Raw genomic sequence first — 17439 nt, forward strand, 5'->3', positions numbered from 1 at the left:
GTCGGGGCTCTTGGGCCCCTGATCCGGTGAAATGCCCACCAGCCGGCGGGAAAGGAAAGGAAGGTGAGCCGCCCAGTGCTCGCCCCGCTGGCTCGGAGGGGAGTTGGAGTAGCCGCCCCACAACCCTCCTGAAACAATCATCAGGCGAGGGCCCTGCCGGGGCCCTGACTGGGTGTGAACCTCGCGAGGCACCAGCCAATTGCCAAGTAGGAGGAGGAGCACAGCGCTCGCAGTTAACGACGACTCTTTTTGCCCACAGTTGCCCATGTACGCTACGGTGAGATATCCAGAAAAGACATGGTGAGTTAATTTATTTCATGCTTCGCTTAACATTTGTCCTTTGTGACAGTACACTGTCAATTCTGTCTAGATTTGAGCCTGAATTTTGAACGGCGCTAATGATGACGATTAGCATTAGCCCGTACTCCAAGCACAGATATGACTTCTTTATGGTGGCATAGGGAAATATTAAAAATATATTGTGCTACAATTTAAGGGTTATTCACATGTATTTCTTTTCTAAAATTGTCACCTGCTGTATCTAAATCGAGACTACAGCGCGCAAAGTTTGAAAATAAACCGCTCAGTTACGTCACAGGCAGGCCGGGCGTGAACCTGCTGCGTCACAGTTTCTGTGTGCATGTGTGTTTCATGAAAATGTAGGTGATTGAACAGTCAGAGGTGCTGCCAAAAAAGAACCCTTTCTGCACTGAAATTCAATGAGATTAATTTTGATTCAGTTTGCTGTGATACAAACAGGATACTTCATACTTGACCATAAAGTTAATTTCAAGCTAATTACCTAAATTCAAAAACAAAATCTGAAATTGAAATGAAAAGTTTTGTATTTGTAAGACTGAATATGAAGATAAACAGAATTTAATTTTTAGTGAGGATCAAATACAGTTTCAAAGAAAAAAAGTATTTCCTTTCAAATTCAGATTGTACAATTCAGATTCAAATATTCAATATGATTCAGAGTAAAATATACAAATACATCCATTATCCGAGCCACTTAACTTCAATTCATGTAATTCAAATTCAGTATAAACTATTGAAAAGTTATTTACGTTTAGTTTTTGTTGGCAAATATTACGCCCCACAGTGTCACACCTAGTTTAGTTTTGGTTCTAAAGTGTCCTTGAGTGTCTTGAAAGGTGCTTATAAATGAAATGTATTATTATTATTATCATAAGAAAATTATCGGGTTATTTTTACCGACCATTCATGGGTCATGACATGTACAAATGTTGTTTTTCCTAACACACTGTTCGTCCTTGTTTTCTTAATGTTTTTACAGCCCCTGTGAGACCTAACAGCTTCGTATCTTGGGCCTCAGACCAGGAAATTGATGTCATAATCAACAGATGGCTACATCTGGCTCCTGATCGGGATGGTGATAGGAAGGAGAGCATGAGAAGAAAAGAGGGCATGGAGGGCGCAACAATTTGATGGATAGAAAAATGCAGTTCAAGAGTAAGCTGCATTACAATTTGGACTTTGTGTTTACTGTTAAATAAAGAAAAGTGCATTTTTCCAGTGTATGTGGCGGTGATGACAAATGATGACAATAAACATATTTTTATAACAGTCATTTTTGAGACTTTTTTTTAATGTGGGTCAAATGTGGCTCATGAAAGATGTGGCTTAGTTAAGGTTGAATTAAGGCTGATATCAGGAACCTGTTCTGGCCCAGCATAGGGCCGGAGTAGGGCCAGATATGGTTATGCAATGCGGCTCAGATCTGGGCCGAATGCGGCCCACATCACTGATGCCATATGTGGGCCACTGCAGGACCGTCATTCATTGAGGTATGTGGGCTGAATGGATGTGTCGTGTCTGCCCCAGAGCTGAGCCAGACCAATTTTGCTGACTGGGATTATTAGCACTATTTGCTTGCCTGGCCACAAGGAGCCAGAAAAAAAAAAAACAATACATAAAACAAAAAGCGCTTGCCAAGGCAAGGTACAAGAGAAAACCCGGAATACACAAACGAAATATCTCAAGTCCAATAACGTGAAACCAAATATCAAGATTGATATAAAACAAAGAAATTGAAAATGAGAGTGACTATGAAACGGACCGAACAGTAACATGTTTTCTGCTTTCCGTCTTGCCGAGTGGCAGCTCGCCACGTGACGGAAGGTCAACGAGTATCGAAAGTGACAGGAAACAGATGCACCTGCATATCGAGATGATTATGCTCATATTTACTTTAATATTAACTGTAAATGAGTCTGATTAAAATCAAGACAAAACAAAGATGACGTTTACGCAAACCACAGTGCGCTGCTCTGCCAATACATGACTTCTGTTGTGCGTTTGTGATGTCACTGCTTCAGAAAGGTCCCGACCCTTCAGCAACAACTCAGCGTTCACGTACACTCCGACTGCAGACATGAGTCGGGCGAAGTCACTGCCGCTTTCCACTGATGTCTGATCGCTTGTGTTGCCTTTTAGTGACAGGAATCGTTCACACGAACCACAGTGCGTTGCTCTGCCTCACAGCAATACACGGCCTCCGTTGTGCATGTGTGATGTCACTAATTCAGAAAGGCCCTGCCCCTCTGCAACTAAGTCAGCGTTTAAGCACACTGCGAGTGCAGACATGAGTCGGGTGCTTGTATGTGTGCTGTCGGCTGCTTGGAGCCTGGGTAAGGTCGAGATGTGAAGTCACTGCCGCTTTCCACTGAGGTCTGATTGCTTTTGTTGCCTTTTTGTGACAGGAATCAGCGGCCAGACGGTGCACCAGCCGGAACAAGGCGTCTACTCCTTGGAGGGTGCAGAAGTGACGCTAGACTGCAGCTATGACAGAGCGGGGAACAGCCATTACATCTTCTGGTACAAACAAGAAGTGAACTCATTGCCTGACTTCATCCTGAGCACATCTCAGTTCGGTCAGGGCAAGAAGGGAGAAAAGTACGGTGAAAGGTTTCGCTGCAGCATGGATGCCAGCGCTCGGCAAGCTCCTCTGCATATCGAACGCGTGAAGCCCAGCGACTCGGGAGTCTTCTACTGCGCCCTGGAGCTCACACTGACACATCCACTGGCGTGCCTGCACAAAAACACCTGCACCCGCCTCCTCTCATGAGTGACATTGGGGGCACTCTGGCCTCACCGGAGTAGATTGGTCTCACTGTAGCAAGAGCTGCAACTCAGCGTGACAAGAGGCTGTGCTCGAGGATGCTTTTGTATTGTCTTGTTTTTTTACTTCACTCTGCTCTGTAGTGGGTCTGATACTCTGTCTGCTCTTTAGGTTATCCCATCCGATACGACATGTACGTAGTTTTCTTCTGGTATTATCCAATTTCTTCTCTTCATTTCTCTTCTCAAGTTCAGTCAGTCAGCTCAGACGACAACTGACGCTGCTCACCAGTGTAATGGCAGCTTACTTGGCAAATGTGGCAGGCGAAGCTGCAATAAAATGACAAAAGTAGCGAAAAGACATCAAACTCCATCTACATATTGCACATGTACAATCCAAATGCATAGTTCTATCCACATGAATCCCTCAGGCCGCTGTCACAGACTGAGTCTGCCGCTGTTGTATCATCATGCGACCACAATGAACCAATTGAATCATTTGTTTACCGGAACAGATTTTTTTTTTTAATTGATCGGAATCTGTGCTTAAAATAGAAGCACTAATAAAGTAAAATACAGCCTTATTCTCTTTGTAGACAGAAAATAGTCTATTCACAGTTGGATTTTCGACATTTATTCCTAAAATTGAAATACAGTAGTACACAGCACAAGCCAAAAAAGAATGGCCGGTAAATTTGTTTTGGATTCCTGACCGTCCGTGTCTCCCGTTTTGTTTTTTTTAAAAAGAGAACAGATTGCATCTGCGACCGTGTGCATCCTACGACACTGAAGGGCATCACAATACATTAAAGTGAACAATGGCCAATGCACAGTGACAGTGAAGCACAAGAGTCAAAATAATTTTAGGACAAAAAACCCGAACAGTAATTCCTCACTGCCAAGCTTATTGCACACAAAACAAAATAGAAAGGGGAGAAAAAAAAGCAAAAATTAGGATGAATGCATTCAATATTTGAAAAAACATTTTGGTGTTCAGTGAACATTTAGCAGTCATTTGATGTCTTATTCATCATTTTCCAAAGAAGAAAATGGTTCTTGGGTTCTCCAGGTTATAGTCCATGAGACTGGGACAAAAGAAAAATCCTAAATATTGGATAGTTTTCATCGTGTTGTAGTGTCGGTGGACCCAGTTTGACAGGTTCTTTGTTTCAGTGACCTAAATGTGTGTGTGTGTGTTTTTTTGTCGCTCCCTACACATTGAATACAAAGCAGGACAGGACCCCATCATCCTGGACCCGAACACGGCCGTTGCGGAACTCAGTCTGTTGGAAGATCTGACCAGCTTGAGTTTTGGGAAAAGACATTTGCGTCCAAAGAATCCAGAGAAGTTTGAATGGTACATAGTGTGTGGTTCCGCTTTGGCATCAGGGACACACACTTGGGAGTTTGAGGTAGGAGAAAGCACATATTGGAGACTGGGGTGGCCTGAGGGGGACCCTTGTTTGCCAAATTGCATGGCCGCATATGGCATTGGATTGTTTGGTGGTGAGTACAAAGGGTTTGCAGACCTATCCGGAGCATACATTCCATCAGTGAGGATCCGAGTTCAAGTGGACACTCATGACAGATTAATTTCCTTTTACGAATCTCTTAGGAACACTCAGTTAGGCAAAACCAATCCTTTGGCTTGGTCACGTTTGTCTGACAATGTGAATTTGTTTCCTTTCCTTTGGACCAGGAGTCAAATTCCCCTGCGAATCCTGCTTACCCCTCGCGTTACGACCCAAAGTCAGTGATGCTGTCGGACGGAGATGTTTTGCCCCACATTTGAAGTCTGATCTGTGATTTTGAGAGCTTTTTTTCCTCTCCTCCCAAGGCATTGATTGATTAAAAAAATAGTAATAAGCAATGGGGAATGAAGAATTCAATACGGGCAAAATGTCATGATGTTGTTTGCATGATGTTCTTGAGTGATGGTTGCTTGTTTTCGCCGACAATTTCGAATTTTATCCGTAATTTTCATCAAAGAATGACCTCTATTTCCATACTATTTTGATACCCTGGTCGTCTTGGCACGGACGAGCGTTTTTATATATCTTGTTCTTCTTCTGCCACTGTGTAACCATCATTGGCAATGGTGATCATTGCTGTGATCTGAAAACTTGTGACATTCCAAGCGTGCCTGAAGGCGGGAGCTATTGCATATGTGGGTGGAAGTCCCACCTCTGCATTCATGATCATCCAATCACAAATCAGCGTGATGTTTGAGGGGAAAAAATATTTATAATGTGTATGTTATTAAAATGGTTTTCAATTGAGACAATGAACGTCAGTGCAATCAGGTCACATAGCAATTTCGGCCGACACAGTAGGATTTTCAATTTCCTTGACATCTATCGATAGATTTCTTGTCACATCATCGTGTGACATCATCAAAAGACCACATTGTGATATTTGAGGGAAACTTGTCGTTGCCCGTTTGTGTACCAGAGGAAGCCTGCTATTCCCCTCCACCACCGCTTCTCGGCCAGTGTTCCCAAGAAGAAGACGCAGACAAGGCCAAAGATGACATGGAGAAATGAGACAGAAGAACCAAAGTGCACTGCTGCAAATTGGGAGGTCACTCTTCCTCTTCTCACAGCAGTGCCATACTTCCAATGTGCGGGTGTGATGACACTGCCTCAGGAAATGAAGGCGCCGCCTCAGCCAGAAGTCAGCGTTCATGCAGACTGGGGGTGCAGACATGAATCGGGCGCTTTTATGTGTGCTGATGGCTGCTTGGAGTATTGGTAAGGTCATCTGAGGCCAACGCCACTTTCAACTGATTTCTGTCCACATTTGTTGCCTATTTGTGACAGGAAGCAGTGGCCAGTGCACCAGCCTGAAGGGGACGTCCACACAGAGGAGGGTGCACCAGTGACACTGGACTGGACAGTTCTTCGTAGTACATCTTCTGGTACAAACAAGAAGCCAACGCAGCACTCGAGTTCATCCTGAGACGATTTAAGATCGATCAAGGCAAAACAGCAGAAAGGTACGCTGACAGGTATCGCTGCAGCATGGACGCCAGCGCTCGGCAAGCTCCTCTGTGTATTGAGCGCGTGAAGCCCAGTGACTCGGGAGTCGCCTTGCAGACCACGCTGACACATCCACTGGCGTGCCTGCACAAAAACTCTTGCAACCGCCTCATGACTGTTCTAGCCGCGCTGCAAGAAGGAGAGATACCGACGCTTGTTCCTACCGACTGCTGTCAGGCTGCTGAATAAAAATAAAAATAACAACAATAATTAATAATAATAATACTTAAATGATGTGAAGGACAATTGTAAGCAGCACTGCGATTTATCCATTTTGTATTTATATTGCAATTAATTGAACAGTGTTTGTTGTTTTTCTTCTTCTTTCTTCTTTCTGCCTACATTCTTGCTGCTGGAGGCTGTAAATTTCTCCAGTGTGGAACAAATAAAGGAGATCCTTCTCTTCATCTAGTAACATACATCGGGGGCGTGATCTCCCAGGAAGAAATGGGTCACACTGTCGCAGAGCTGCAACTTATAGCGTGACAACAGGCTGTTTTCGTGCTCAAGGAGGATATTGGATAGGATATATAAGGATAAGGATATATATATATATATATTAAGGGTGTGGAAAATAATCGATATTAATCGATACATCGATGCGCACGCCCGCGATCCGAGTGCATCGGCTCATTCACTGGGTACGACGCGATTGACGGGTGAAATCGCGATTCATCACGATGCATTGATGGGTATCGGTGAAATCGCGATTCATCACGATGCATTGATGGGTATCGGTAAAATCCGATTCAATCGCCGTTTTATTCATGTTAAACGTCACATATCTGCCCTTTCCTAGGCGCACTGAATGCACCATCATTGCTTTGCGTTTTGTGTTGAATACGGACGGTAGCCGTGCGTCACATACAGTCCAGTACACAACGAGCGAAACATTATGGAAGTTAGCGCACGCAGCAGCAAGGAAACTACTATATTTAATGCAGCCGCAACATTCAAATCTTATGTTTGGAAATACTACGGCTTCGAAAAGAAAGACGGAAAGCTTGATAAAACCTCCGTAATTTGCAATGAATGTCGCACTAAGAAGCCATACAACGGCAGCACCACAAATATGCAGACCCACTTAAACCGATGGCACCAGATCACCGACAAGTTTCCCTCCCGCTTCCCCGCCCAGTTCCTCGTCGGACACCGGAGAAACTCTTGGTAAACCAGGTCAGGATCAGAAAAAAATTGCCTCTTATTTTGGGAGTCCCCTTGCAACTCACTGTGACCGTGCAATGGCTATAACTAAGGCCACTGCTTATTTCATATGCAAAGACCTCCAGCCTTAGCGTGGTGGACAACGAGGGTTTCAGACAGCTCGTGCACGTTTTGGAACCCAGGTATAAAATACCAGACAGGTCTGTGTTCACTTACAAACATATTCCCGATGTGTACAACAAAGTGAGAAGTGAGATTACTGTGTCGCTGAACAGTGCGCAAAGAGTTGCACTTACAGTGGATGGGTGGACATCTTGCGCTATAGATTCATATACTGTATGTATATATATATATATATATATATATATATATATATTCATTCATTCATTCATCTTCCGTACCGCTTGATCCTAACTAGGGTCGCGGGGGGTGCTGGAGCCTATCCCAGCTGTCTCCGGGCATATATATATATATGAATATTTCATATAAGACACTCAGTGAGAGTCTGTTTGTGTTTACACTATAGCAACAGCTGTGAGTCTCAGGTGTCAAATTGTTTACATTTTCTTTGCACAAAACCCAATTGTGAAAGGGCTTAAATAAGTTGTTTTACAAGTTCTACTCTTTATAAGGAATAAAGTGGTATCCTTTTTGTAATACCATACTGAATTCCATCTTTTTAAAAGCTTTTTTTCTTTGCTTATTTGCATCATGTTTAATTGCACAATATCGCAACAAATTGCATTGTATCGTATCGGATCGCAATGATTAGAACTTAATGTGTATCGAATCGTATCGCATCGTGACGACGGTGAAATGTATCGCATCGTATCGCCAGAAAATTCCATGTATCGTTTAAGTATCGCATCGCTGGCAGTGGATCGTGATGTGTATCGAATCGTCCTCAGTGCTGAGATTCACATCCCTAATATATATATAGATATATATATATCTATATATATATAGGGCGGCCCGGTAGTCCAGTGGTTAGCACGTCGGCTTCACAGTGCAGAGGTACCGGGTTCGATTCCAGCTCCGGCCTCCCTGTGTGGAGTTTGCATGTTCTCCCCGGGCCTGCGTGGGTTTTCTCCGGGTGCTCCGGTTTCCTCCCACATTCCAAAAATATGCATGGCAGGCTGATTGAACACTCTAAATTGTCCCTAGGTGTGAGTGTGAGTGCGAATGGTTGTTCGTCTCTGTGTGCCCTGCGATTGGCTGGCAACCGATTCAGTGTGTCCCCCGCCTACTGCCCGGAGACAGCTGGGATAGGCTCCAGCACCCCCCGCGACCCTAGTGAGGATCAAGCGGTTAGGAAGAAGAATGAATGAGAATATATATATATATATATATATATATATTATGGACTGAATAATATATATATATATATATTAGGGATGTGATTCGAATCCCGCTTGGGGCAAAAAAATGAGCACATAACACCATCCAGTGTGGGTCCTTGGGCAAGATCCTTCACGCTAATGCCTACCTCATACAATGATGAGAGACAATAAAACGAATGACATGCCGGCTCAGACGTCGCCCGGCCAAACAAGGCGTCAGGTGCTGGGGAACCAGAGCACCTTGATGAAAATTGGGCTACTGGAACAAAGCGGAGATGGGCGAGATGCGATAACATGGCTCTGTTGGAATGCTACTACTCAAGCAACCCTAGTCAGAGGGGTTACATGCAGAGAATGTGGGCTAAATGGTTACTTCGAAACCCACAGTCACGGTTGACCACGAAACAACTAGTAGCTCAGTGGTCCAACCACGAAACAACTAGTAGCTCAGTGTTCCAAAATCCACAAATGGCAACTGCTGTCACAACTTGAGATTGATGAGGTACAACGCAAGTTCCATGGTGAAGGGCCCCAGGCTGCCAGATCGTCAGAGGAGGAGGTCATACAAGAGATTGGGAGGCAAGCCCCAACGAATGCAGATGATGAGATTGGGTGGCCAGCCCCAATGAATGAAATGCTGAGCGCGGCAGCAACTGACCTGAAAGCTAAGATCATGGCGAGAATGAAAGCTGGGCAACCTAGAAACCGATTACAACGGCTATGTGAAGTACCATCTGAAAATCTCATAGAAAGTGTGAATGCAGCACTGAGGGCGATCTCTACCGTAACGATCACAGAAACCAATGAGCTGATATACGCTTCAGCATCAGTGATCCTGGAGACTCTGGGCTATAAGAGCAACCATGGAAGCCATGAGATACGTTACCCCCCCATGGAAAAGACGGTTGGAGGCTAAGATCAAGGCGGCCCGGAAAGATGTGAGTCAATTGACGGAGGCCCAGAGCGGTGTGATGAAAAGGCCGATACCCGAGAGGTACATCCAGATGACCATACCTGAAGCACTCGAAACTGCCAAATAAAGGCTCCAAGCCTTGTCCAGTCGCCTAAAGCGGTACACGAAAGAGAATGAGGCCAGACAAATAAACAGGCTGTTCGCAACACAACCTGCGAAAGTGTACGCTCAGTGGCAGGGTCCTAACAACAGAGCTGACCCACCAAGACTGGAAACTGAAAGGTACTGGAAAGGCATATGGGAAAAGGAGGTTGCACATAACAGCAGTGCACAATGGCTGGTGACCCTGAGAGAGGAGCACAGCAACCTCCCTGAACAGAACCCAGTTACCATAACAGTGGCAGACATACAGGAAAGAGTCTCAGATATGAAGAACTGGACAGCACCAGGCCCGGACATGGTCCACACCTACTGGCTAAAGAAACTCACAGCACTCCATGAGCGCCTAGCAGTACAAATGAACCAGCTGCTGAGGGATGGGACTCACCCAGAATGGCTAACTGAAGGGCGAACGATCCTGATCATGAAGGATCCCTCGAAGGGTGCAGCCCCATCCAACTATCGGCCAATAACCTGTCTCTCCACAACATGGAAGCTCATGTCAGGCATCATTGCGGCTAAGATAAGTGGACACATGGATCAATACATGATCGAAGCGCAGAAGGGCATTGGTAGAGATACCAACGGAGCCAAACATCAGCTCCTGGTTGACAGAACAGTCCCACAAGACTGCAGGTCCCGACGTACCAACCTGTGCACAGCTTGGATTGATTACAAGAAAGCCTATGACTCGATGCCACATACATGGATCACTGAATGCTTGGAGTTGTATAAGGTGAACAGGACCCTAAGAGCTTTCGTTGCGAACTCGATGAGGATGTGGAAAACCACACTTGAAGCCAATGGCAAGCCACTTACCCAAGTGTCCATCAAATGTGGCATATACCAAGGTGATGCACTCTCCCCACTGCTGTTCTGGATAGGACTGAACCCCCTAAGCCAACTAATCACCAAGACAGGCTATGGATACCGCCTCAGAAATGGAGCTACAATCAGTCACCTCCTCTACATGGATGACATAAAGCTGTATGCTAAGAGCGAAAGGGACATAGATTCCCTAATCCACACAACCAGGATCTACAGCAGCGACATCGGTATGTCATTCGGGCTTGAGAAATGTAGTCGGATGGTGACTAAGAGAGGAAAGGTAGTCCGCACTGAAGGGGTCTCACTCCCTGAAGGAACAATAGCAGACATTGAGGCCAGCTACAAGTACCTCGGTATACCACAAGCCAATGGCAACCTCGAACTGGCAACAAGGAAAGCAGCTATGGCCAAATAGCTCCAGCGAGTGAGGCAAGTCCTAAGAAGCCAGCTCAATGGCAAGAATAAGACCCGGGCAATAAACAGCTATGCCCTGCCAGTGATCAGATACCCTGCAGGAATAATAAGGTGGCCAAAGGAAGAGATTCAGACCACGGACGTTAAGACCCGAAAGCTCCTAACCATGCATGCAGGGTTCCATCCCAAATCCAGCACCCTGAGACTGTACGCAAGCCTAAAGGAAGTAGGCCGGGGACTAGTGAGTGTGAGAGCCACTGTCCAGGATGAAACATCCAAGCTCCATGAATACATAAAGGAGAAGGCTCCAACAGATGACGTACTCAGAGAATGTCTCAGACAATGGGGAACAGAGGATGAGGCGCTGGAAGAGGCACCATCATGGGAGGACAAGCCCCTACACGGGATGTACCACCGGACCATAACTGAACTGGCTGATCTCAAGAAGTCCTATCAGTGGCTAGAGAGGGCTGGCCTGAAGGACAGCACAGAGGCACTCATCCTGGCTGCTCAGGAGCAGGTCTTGAGCACCAGAGCCATCGAGGCCCAGATATACCACACCAGACAAGACCCAAGGTGTAGGTTGTGCAAAGAGGCACCTGAGACGATCCAACACATAACTGCAGGGTGTAAGATGCTGGCAGGGAAAGCCTACATGGAACGCCATAACCAGGTGGCTGGCATAGTCTACCGAAACATCTGTGCGGAGTATGGACTGGAAACCCCAAGGTCAAAATGGGAAACACCTCCGAAGGTGGTGGAGAATGACAGAGGGAAGATCCTGTGGGACTTCCAGATCCAGACTGACAAGATGGTAATGGCGAACCAACCACATATCGTGATCATAGATAAAGGGCAGAGGAAAGCCGTTGTAGTGGATGTAGCGATCCCAAGTGATGGAAACTTCAGGAAGAAGGAACATGAGAAACCAAGGGCTCAGAGAGGAGCTGGAGAGAGCCTGGAAGGTAAAGGTGACAGTCGTGCCTGTGGTGGTCGGAGCACTCGGGGCAGTGACCCCCAAACTAGATGAGTGGTTGCAACAGATCCCGGGAACAACATCGGACATCTCAGTCCAGAAATGTGCAGTGCTGGGAACAGCAAGGATACTACGCAGAACCCTCAAGCTTCCTGGCCTCTGGTAGAGGACCCGAGCTGAATGAGGGATGGACACCACCCGAGGGGTGAGATGAGGATTTTTTAAATTATATATATATATATATATATATACACGTCTTATTGTAACATGTATTTGTTCCATAATTTGATGCATGTTTATGCATTAATGTCTCAATTTTGGGGGTGCTCGGGACGGATCAGGGCATGGCATTACATGGAAAATGCTTCTCGACTTACGATATTTTCGAGTGAAGAAATTTCTTCCGGAATCAATTAATTTAATAAGTAGAGGCACCACTGGACTTACAAAAAGGCCGGAGCCAGAATCAAACTCTGTACCTCATCACTGTGAGGCCATCGTGCCAACAAGTCGTCCACCGTGTTGCCCAAGTGAGCTTATTAAACTTTGAAACGTCTTTCCCTGCAAATTTCTACCAGTAAATGCGATGGGCCAGAACATTGAATGTAGGTCAAAGTCATACTCAATTCGTGACAGTGGCATGAAGGATTCATGTGGACAATACATGCGTAACAGTTCACTGTAGTTTTACTACTTTCACCGTTTTATTCTAGCATAGCCTTGCTAAGAAGCTTGTGTTGTTTCGCTACTTTTGTCATTTTATTGCAACTTCATTGCCAAGTAGGCTCCCATTCCACTGGTGAGCAGCGTCAGCTGTCGCTCCTTATTGAAGTCTGAGCTGCACTGTCAACATAACTGAAGAGAAATGAGGAAGCGAAATCAACATGTCGTATCAGATGAAATAAATTCAAGAGCACACACAGTATGAGGCCCGCTACATAGCAGATTAAAAAAACGCGACAAAACAAAATCATCTTTGAGCACGGAATGAGTCTGACGACACGCTGAGTTGCAGCTCTGCCACAGCTAGACGTCTTGGACTCCGGTGAGGCCACGCCCCCAATGTCACTCATGAGATGAGGCGGGTGCAGGTGTTTTTGTGCAGGCACGCCAGTGGATGTGTCAGCGTGGTCGTCAGGGTACAGTGGAAGACTCCTGAGTCGCTGGGCTTCACACGTTCGATATGCAGAGGAGCTTGCCGAGCGCAGGCATTCATGCTGCACTGAAACCTTTCACTGTACTTTTCCCACTTCTTGCCCTGACCGAACTTATTTGTGCTCAGGATGAAGTCCGGCAATGAGTTCACTACAGGTTTGTACCACAAGATGTTGGCACTGTACCCCAGTGTGTCATAGCTGCAGTCCAGCATCACTGCTGCACCCTCTACGGCGTGGACGTCCCATTCTGGCTGGTGCACCGCCTGGCCACCGATTCCTGTCACAAAAAGGCAACAAAAGCAATCAGACCTCAGTGGAAAGCGGCAGTGACTTCACATCTCGACCTTACCCAGGCTCCAAGCAGCCGTCAGCACACATACAAGCGCCCGAACCATGTCTGCACTCGCAGTGTGCGTGAACGCTGACTTGCTGCTGACGGGGTGGGGCCTTTCTGAAGTAGTGACATCACACATGCACAACGGAGGTCATGTATTGCTGTGAGGCGGAACAGCGCACTGTGGTTCGCATGAACGTCAACTCTGTCTTGTCTTGATTTTAATCAGACTCATTTACAGCTTATATTAAAGTAAATAAGGGCGGCCCGGTAGTCCTGTGGTTAGCACGTCGGCTTCACAGTGCAGAGGTACTGGGTTCGATTCCAGCTCCGGTCTCCCTGTGGAGTTTGCATGTTCTCCCCGGGCCTGCGTGGGTTTTCTCCGGGTGTTCCGGTTTCCTCGCACATTCCAAAAACATGCGTGGCAGGCTGGTGTGAGTGCGATTGCGAATGGTTGTTCGTTTCTGTGTGCCCTGCGATTGGCTGGCAACCGATTCAGGGTGTCCCCTGCCTACTGCCCGAAGACAGCTGGGATAGGCTCCAGCACCCCCCGCGACCCTAGTGAGGATCAAGTGGCTCGGAAGATGAGATGAGATGAGATGAGATTAAAGTAAATATGAGCATAATCATCTCGATATGCAGGTGCACTTGCTCCCTGTCACTTTCGATACTCGCCGACATTCAAGCATGTGTCGAGCTGACACTGGGCGAGATGGAAAGCAGGAAACTTACCGTTCGGTGCCTTTCATAGTCGCTCTCGTTGTCAATATTATTTTTTATCGTTTTTTGATATTTGTTTGAACGTTATTGGACTTGTGATATTTTGTTTATGTGTTGTCATTGTTCTCTTGTACCTTGCCTTCACAATAGGGGTAAGATCTTTCGGCCCGATCCCGAGCCTGACCCGACCCGGGAAATCATTTCTTCGGGTTTGGGTCAGGTCGGGCTTCTCTCTCGCTGACTTTTTTTTTCGAGGCCGTCAATAGTTTTGGTCACGAGAGACCGTGGTTGGCAAAAAAAAACAGAAGTCGCCTCATCACAACACGTACTGTACTCAACTCTTGAATGACAATTCAAAGAACTCCTTCCTGTCTCTGTTTATTATCCAGCCATCATTGTTTTTCTTTGTCTCTCTGCTTCTCTCTCTCTCTCAGTGCCGTGCTAGATTCTTAAGGACATACTGCTGCTGTGGTTAATGGCCCAATTTTCAAACCGTCAAAATGACGGACGGCCTTAAATTTTTCCTACAACTCCGTCAATGATGGAAAATTGTCTGCAGAAACAGAAATACATGTTTAAAAGATGTAAATATTTATACAGACTTGTTTAGTTTAGATTTCATGACAAAAGACAAGCTTTAATTTGTGATCACAAATCACCCCTCCTCCTCTCGAGTCATCACAAATACAATGGGAAATATCACGTTTGCTTTGGTCTCCGTCGTGCAAGTCAAGTAAATTGGCCGTGCTCGGGCCGGGTCGGGTTTAAATACCAGCGGGCCAGGTCGGGTTGCCCTGGTTTTTTTTGGCCCAATCTTACCTCTACTTCACAATCGCTTTTTGTTCTATGTACAGTATTGTTTTTTTTTTCCTGACTCCTTGTGGCCAGGCAAGTTAGCGTGGTGTGACTGTGATTAAAGTACAGATCCGGATAAGAAATATTTTTTCTGAGCTTATTTCTTGCTCAAGCCAATACATATTGTTGTGGGAAATTATTTAGCATGCACCAGCATAATATGTTTTGGTTGTTAATTGTGGCCACCTGTGGCAAAAAATCTCTGTGAACCCTCAAACAAGACAAGTTTTTACTTTTGAGAGCCCAAACGATCCTTTGCTTTCGAGACAGTTTGATTGCCTCGCCTGAGAGCTAAAAACTCAATTTTCAAATCATACATTATTTTGTTGAAAAGCAAGAATTTCAGTTTTATATTCATGAAATTTGTACTTGACAACTAAGCCCGCATCGAGAATGTAGGTGGTGGCCCGACAACAGTGGCGTACTGGTTCAGGGCCATAAGGCTGTTGGGCCACCGTTAATGTCGAATCCTGTATCATTTTCCAGTAGTTTGTACCATTACTTCGGACCACCTGATCACATTAAAATAGATGTGTGTGACTTTTGGCGAAACTTTGAACATAGAACAAGAATGAGCAGCAACCAAGCTGACAGCAACATACTAAAGAAATTTCTGTCAACTCTGCTTCTCCTTCTGAGCTCAAGCTCTGAAATCTCAATCTCATCATGTAACTGAAGCTCCTCCCTGATCATGTGAAGCCACGGCCCAAGCTGCCTTGTACTTTTGCACTGGTACCTCTACTTACGAACGTCTATTCGGACCAAGTTTTCAAGTTACAAAATGTCTGAACAGAAAAATATTGCCTCTTGGTGCGAAAGAAATTTCAAGATACGAAAAGGTAAAAATACAGAATGGGCAGCTAATCGCAGCTCTGAGTTTCCTGAAAGCAACATACTTACCTGGCATCCCACTGGCTAAGAAGGACCTCTACCTTATGTGTCTGTGTGTGTGTGGACAGATAGATATGTATCGATGCAGCGTCCTCTTCATTCGTCCATGAGGTGTTCTGATAGTTTTACGTAAATGTTCATCACCCAGAAAAGTGTTCACCAATCGGGCGATCGCTCACTGTACTGATGTTTGCCTTGGACATTTTCAAAGGATTGTTAAAACCAGACAGAAACAAACATCCATGGATCAGTTCTTTTCAAAATGCCAGGCAAAAACCACTTCCGAGATGAAAGTAAGAAGGCAAAAAAAGGAAGGATTATTCAAATAACCATAATCATAGCCCCATGTCTTCTTCAACGACGGCGACTACTACAACTACTACGACTAGAAGTAATAATCATAATCATTTTAAAGTGCTTCCCTGGGCCCTCTAGATTCCTATTCTTTGCCCGTGCCCTCGGTGAATTGTACACGAAGGAAACTCTGAATGAGAATAATGACGATAAAAGATGTAGCACAACAGCTCTGATCACAAGCTGCAATTGCCAACAACTTCCGGTGACGTAGATCACGCGCAAACCGCAGGTTAATGATTCAATGTTGGCTTAATTATTTTTAGTCATCATACATTCGCTTATGCCTGACATGATAAATTGATTATGCTTGCAAAGAAGAACGCTTATGCTTGCAATCATTAATTGACTATGCCTGCAATGAAGAACGCTTCTGCTTTTAATAAAGATACATTCTTTATGTACTCACATTTTATCCATTATATACCCGGTACTCAAAATACTCACTTTTATAATCAAGAATGTTTGGTGCACTGTGTGGAAGTTTAGGGACGCAACCACCTTTCCGAGGACGTGGTTGGGAAGAGAAAAGTGTTAAGACTAAACAGTGAGCAAGGGTGAACAGTGAATGGAGCCATCAACACCAGCTGCGGCGTGATGTTTTTGTGACAGTTGCACACATGTATGTAATTTGCACTCACATACACACACATAGTCAAACAAGTTCAGTGTGTGTTCAACAGCCCCCATCCTTTAGGTTGGACACACCTATGCAGTAGCTTTCCCAATAAATGAGGAGGTGACGGGGGAGATCGTTAGGGTTATGTGCCGAGAACTGAAACCGAACGCTTCTCCTCGTTACCTCCTGGTACCAGAATCGAGTCTCCTGTCTCCTCCTTTTATTTATTCCTGAGTGTCAAATTGGACAAACCTGACATTTTTGGGGGATCGTCCGGGATCGCAATATACCTGATGCCTCCAGACGCTGAGTCGACGGCCAGAAAGACCGTGGCCACGGCAAAAACACCCTTTCCGGGACTGGGTTTCGGCTCCTCGTCTGGGGGTTGAGGGTTGAAGCGAATCCAGAGGAGAGAGGACTACTCTTGGTGGTAAGTAGGGCGGCGGTGTCCTGTACGTACTTAAACTCCGAATTAACACTCTAGGTGAGTGTTTGCGCGCCGGGTTTGTAAAGACGGAGGTCGGGCGGTCTTTAGAACTGTTTTTAATTGAAAACCTCTCAGGACAGGTTTTGCAGATTTGTAACATCCAAAT

General features: G+C 45.5%; 2 gene segments (V, D, J or C); one reads left to right on the forward strand and one right to left on the reverse strand.

The window, feature by feature from the left end:
* The first annotated feature begins 2504 nt into the window (after positions 1-2504).
* On the forward strand, positions 2505-3721 carry LOC127593752 (T cell receptor alpha variable 20-like). The segment is given in 2 exon segments: positions 2505-2654; positions 2727-3721. Coding segments are annotated over 2 exon segments (489 nt in total).
* Positions 3722-12795: 9074 nt separating this feature from the next.
* On the reverse strand, positions 12796-13536 carry LOC127593755 (T cell receptor alpha variable 14/delta variable 4-like). The segment is given in 2 exon segments: positions 12796-13350; positions 13423-13536. Coding segments are annotated over 2 exon segments (411 nt in total).
* Between the last annotated feature and the right edge of the window lie 3903 nt (positions 13537-17439).

This window comes from Hippocampus zosterae, chromosome 21 (assembly GCF_025434085.1).
Source record: "Hippocampus zosterae strain Florida chromosome 21, ASM2543408v3, whole genome shotgun sequence".
Taxonomy (NCBI): Eukaryota; Metazoa; Chordata; class Actinopteri; order Syngnathiformes; family Syngnathidae; genus Hippocampus; species Hippocampus zosterae.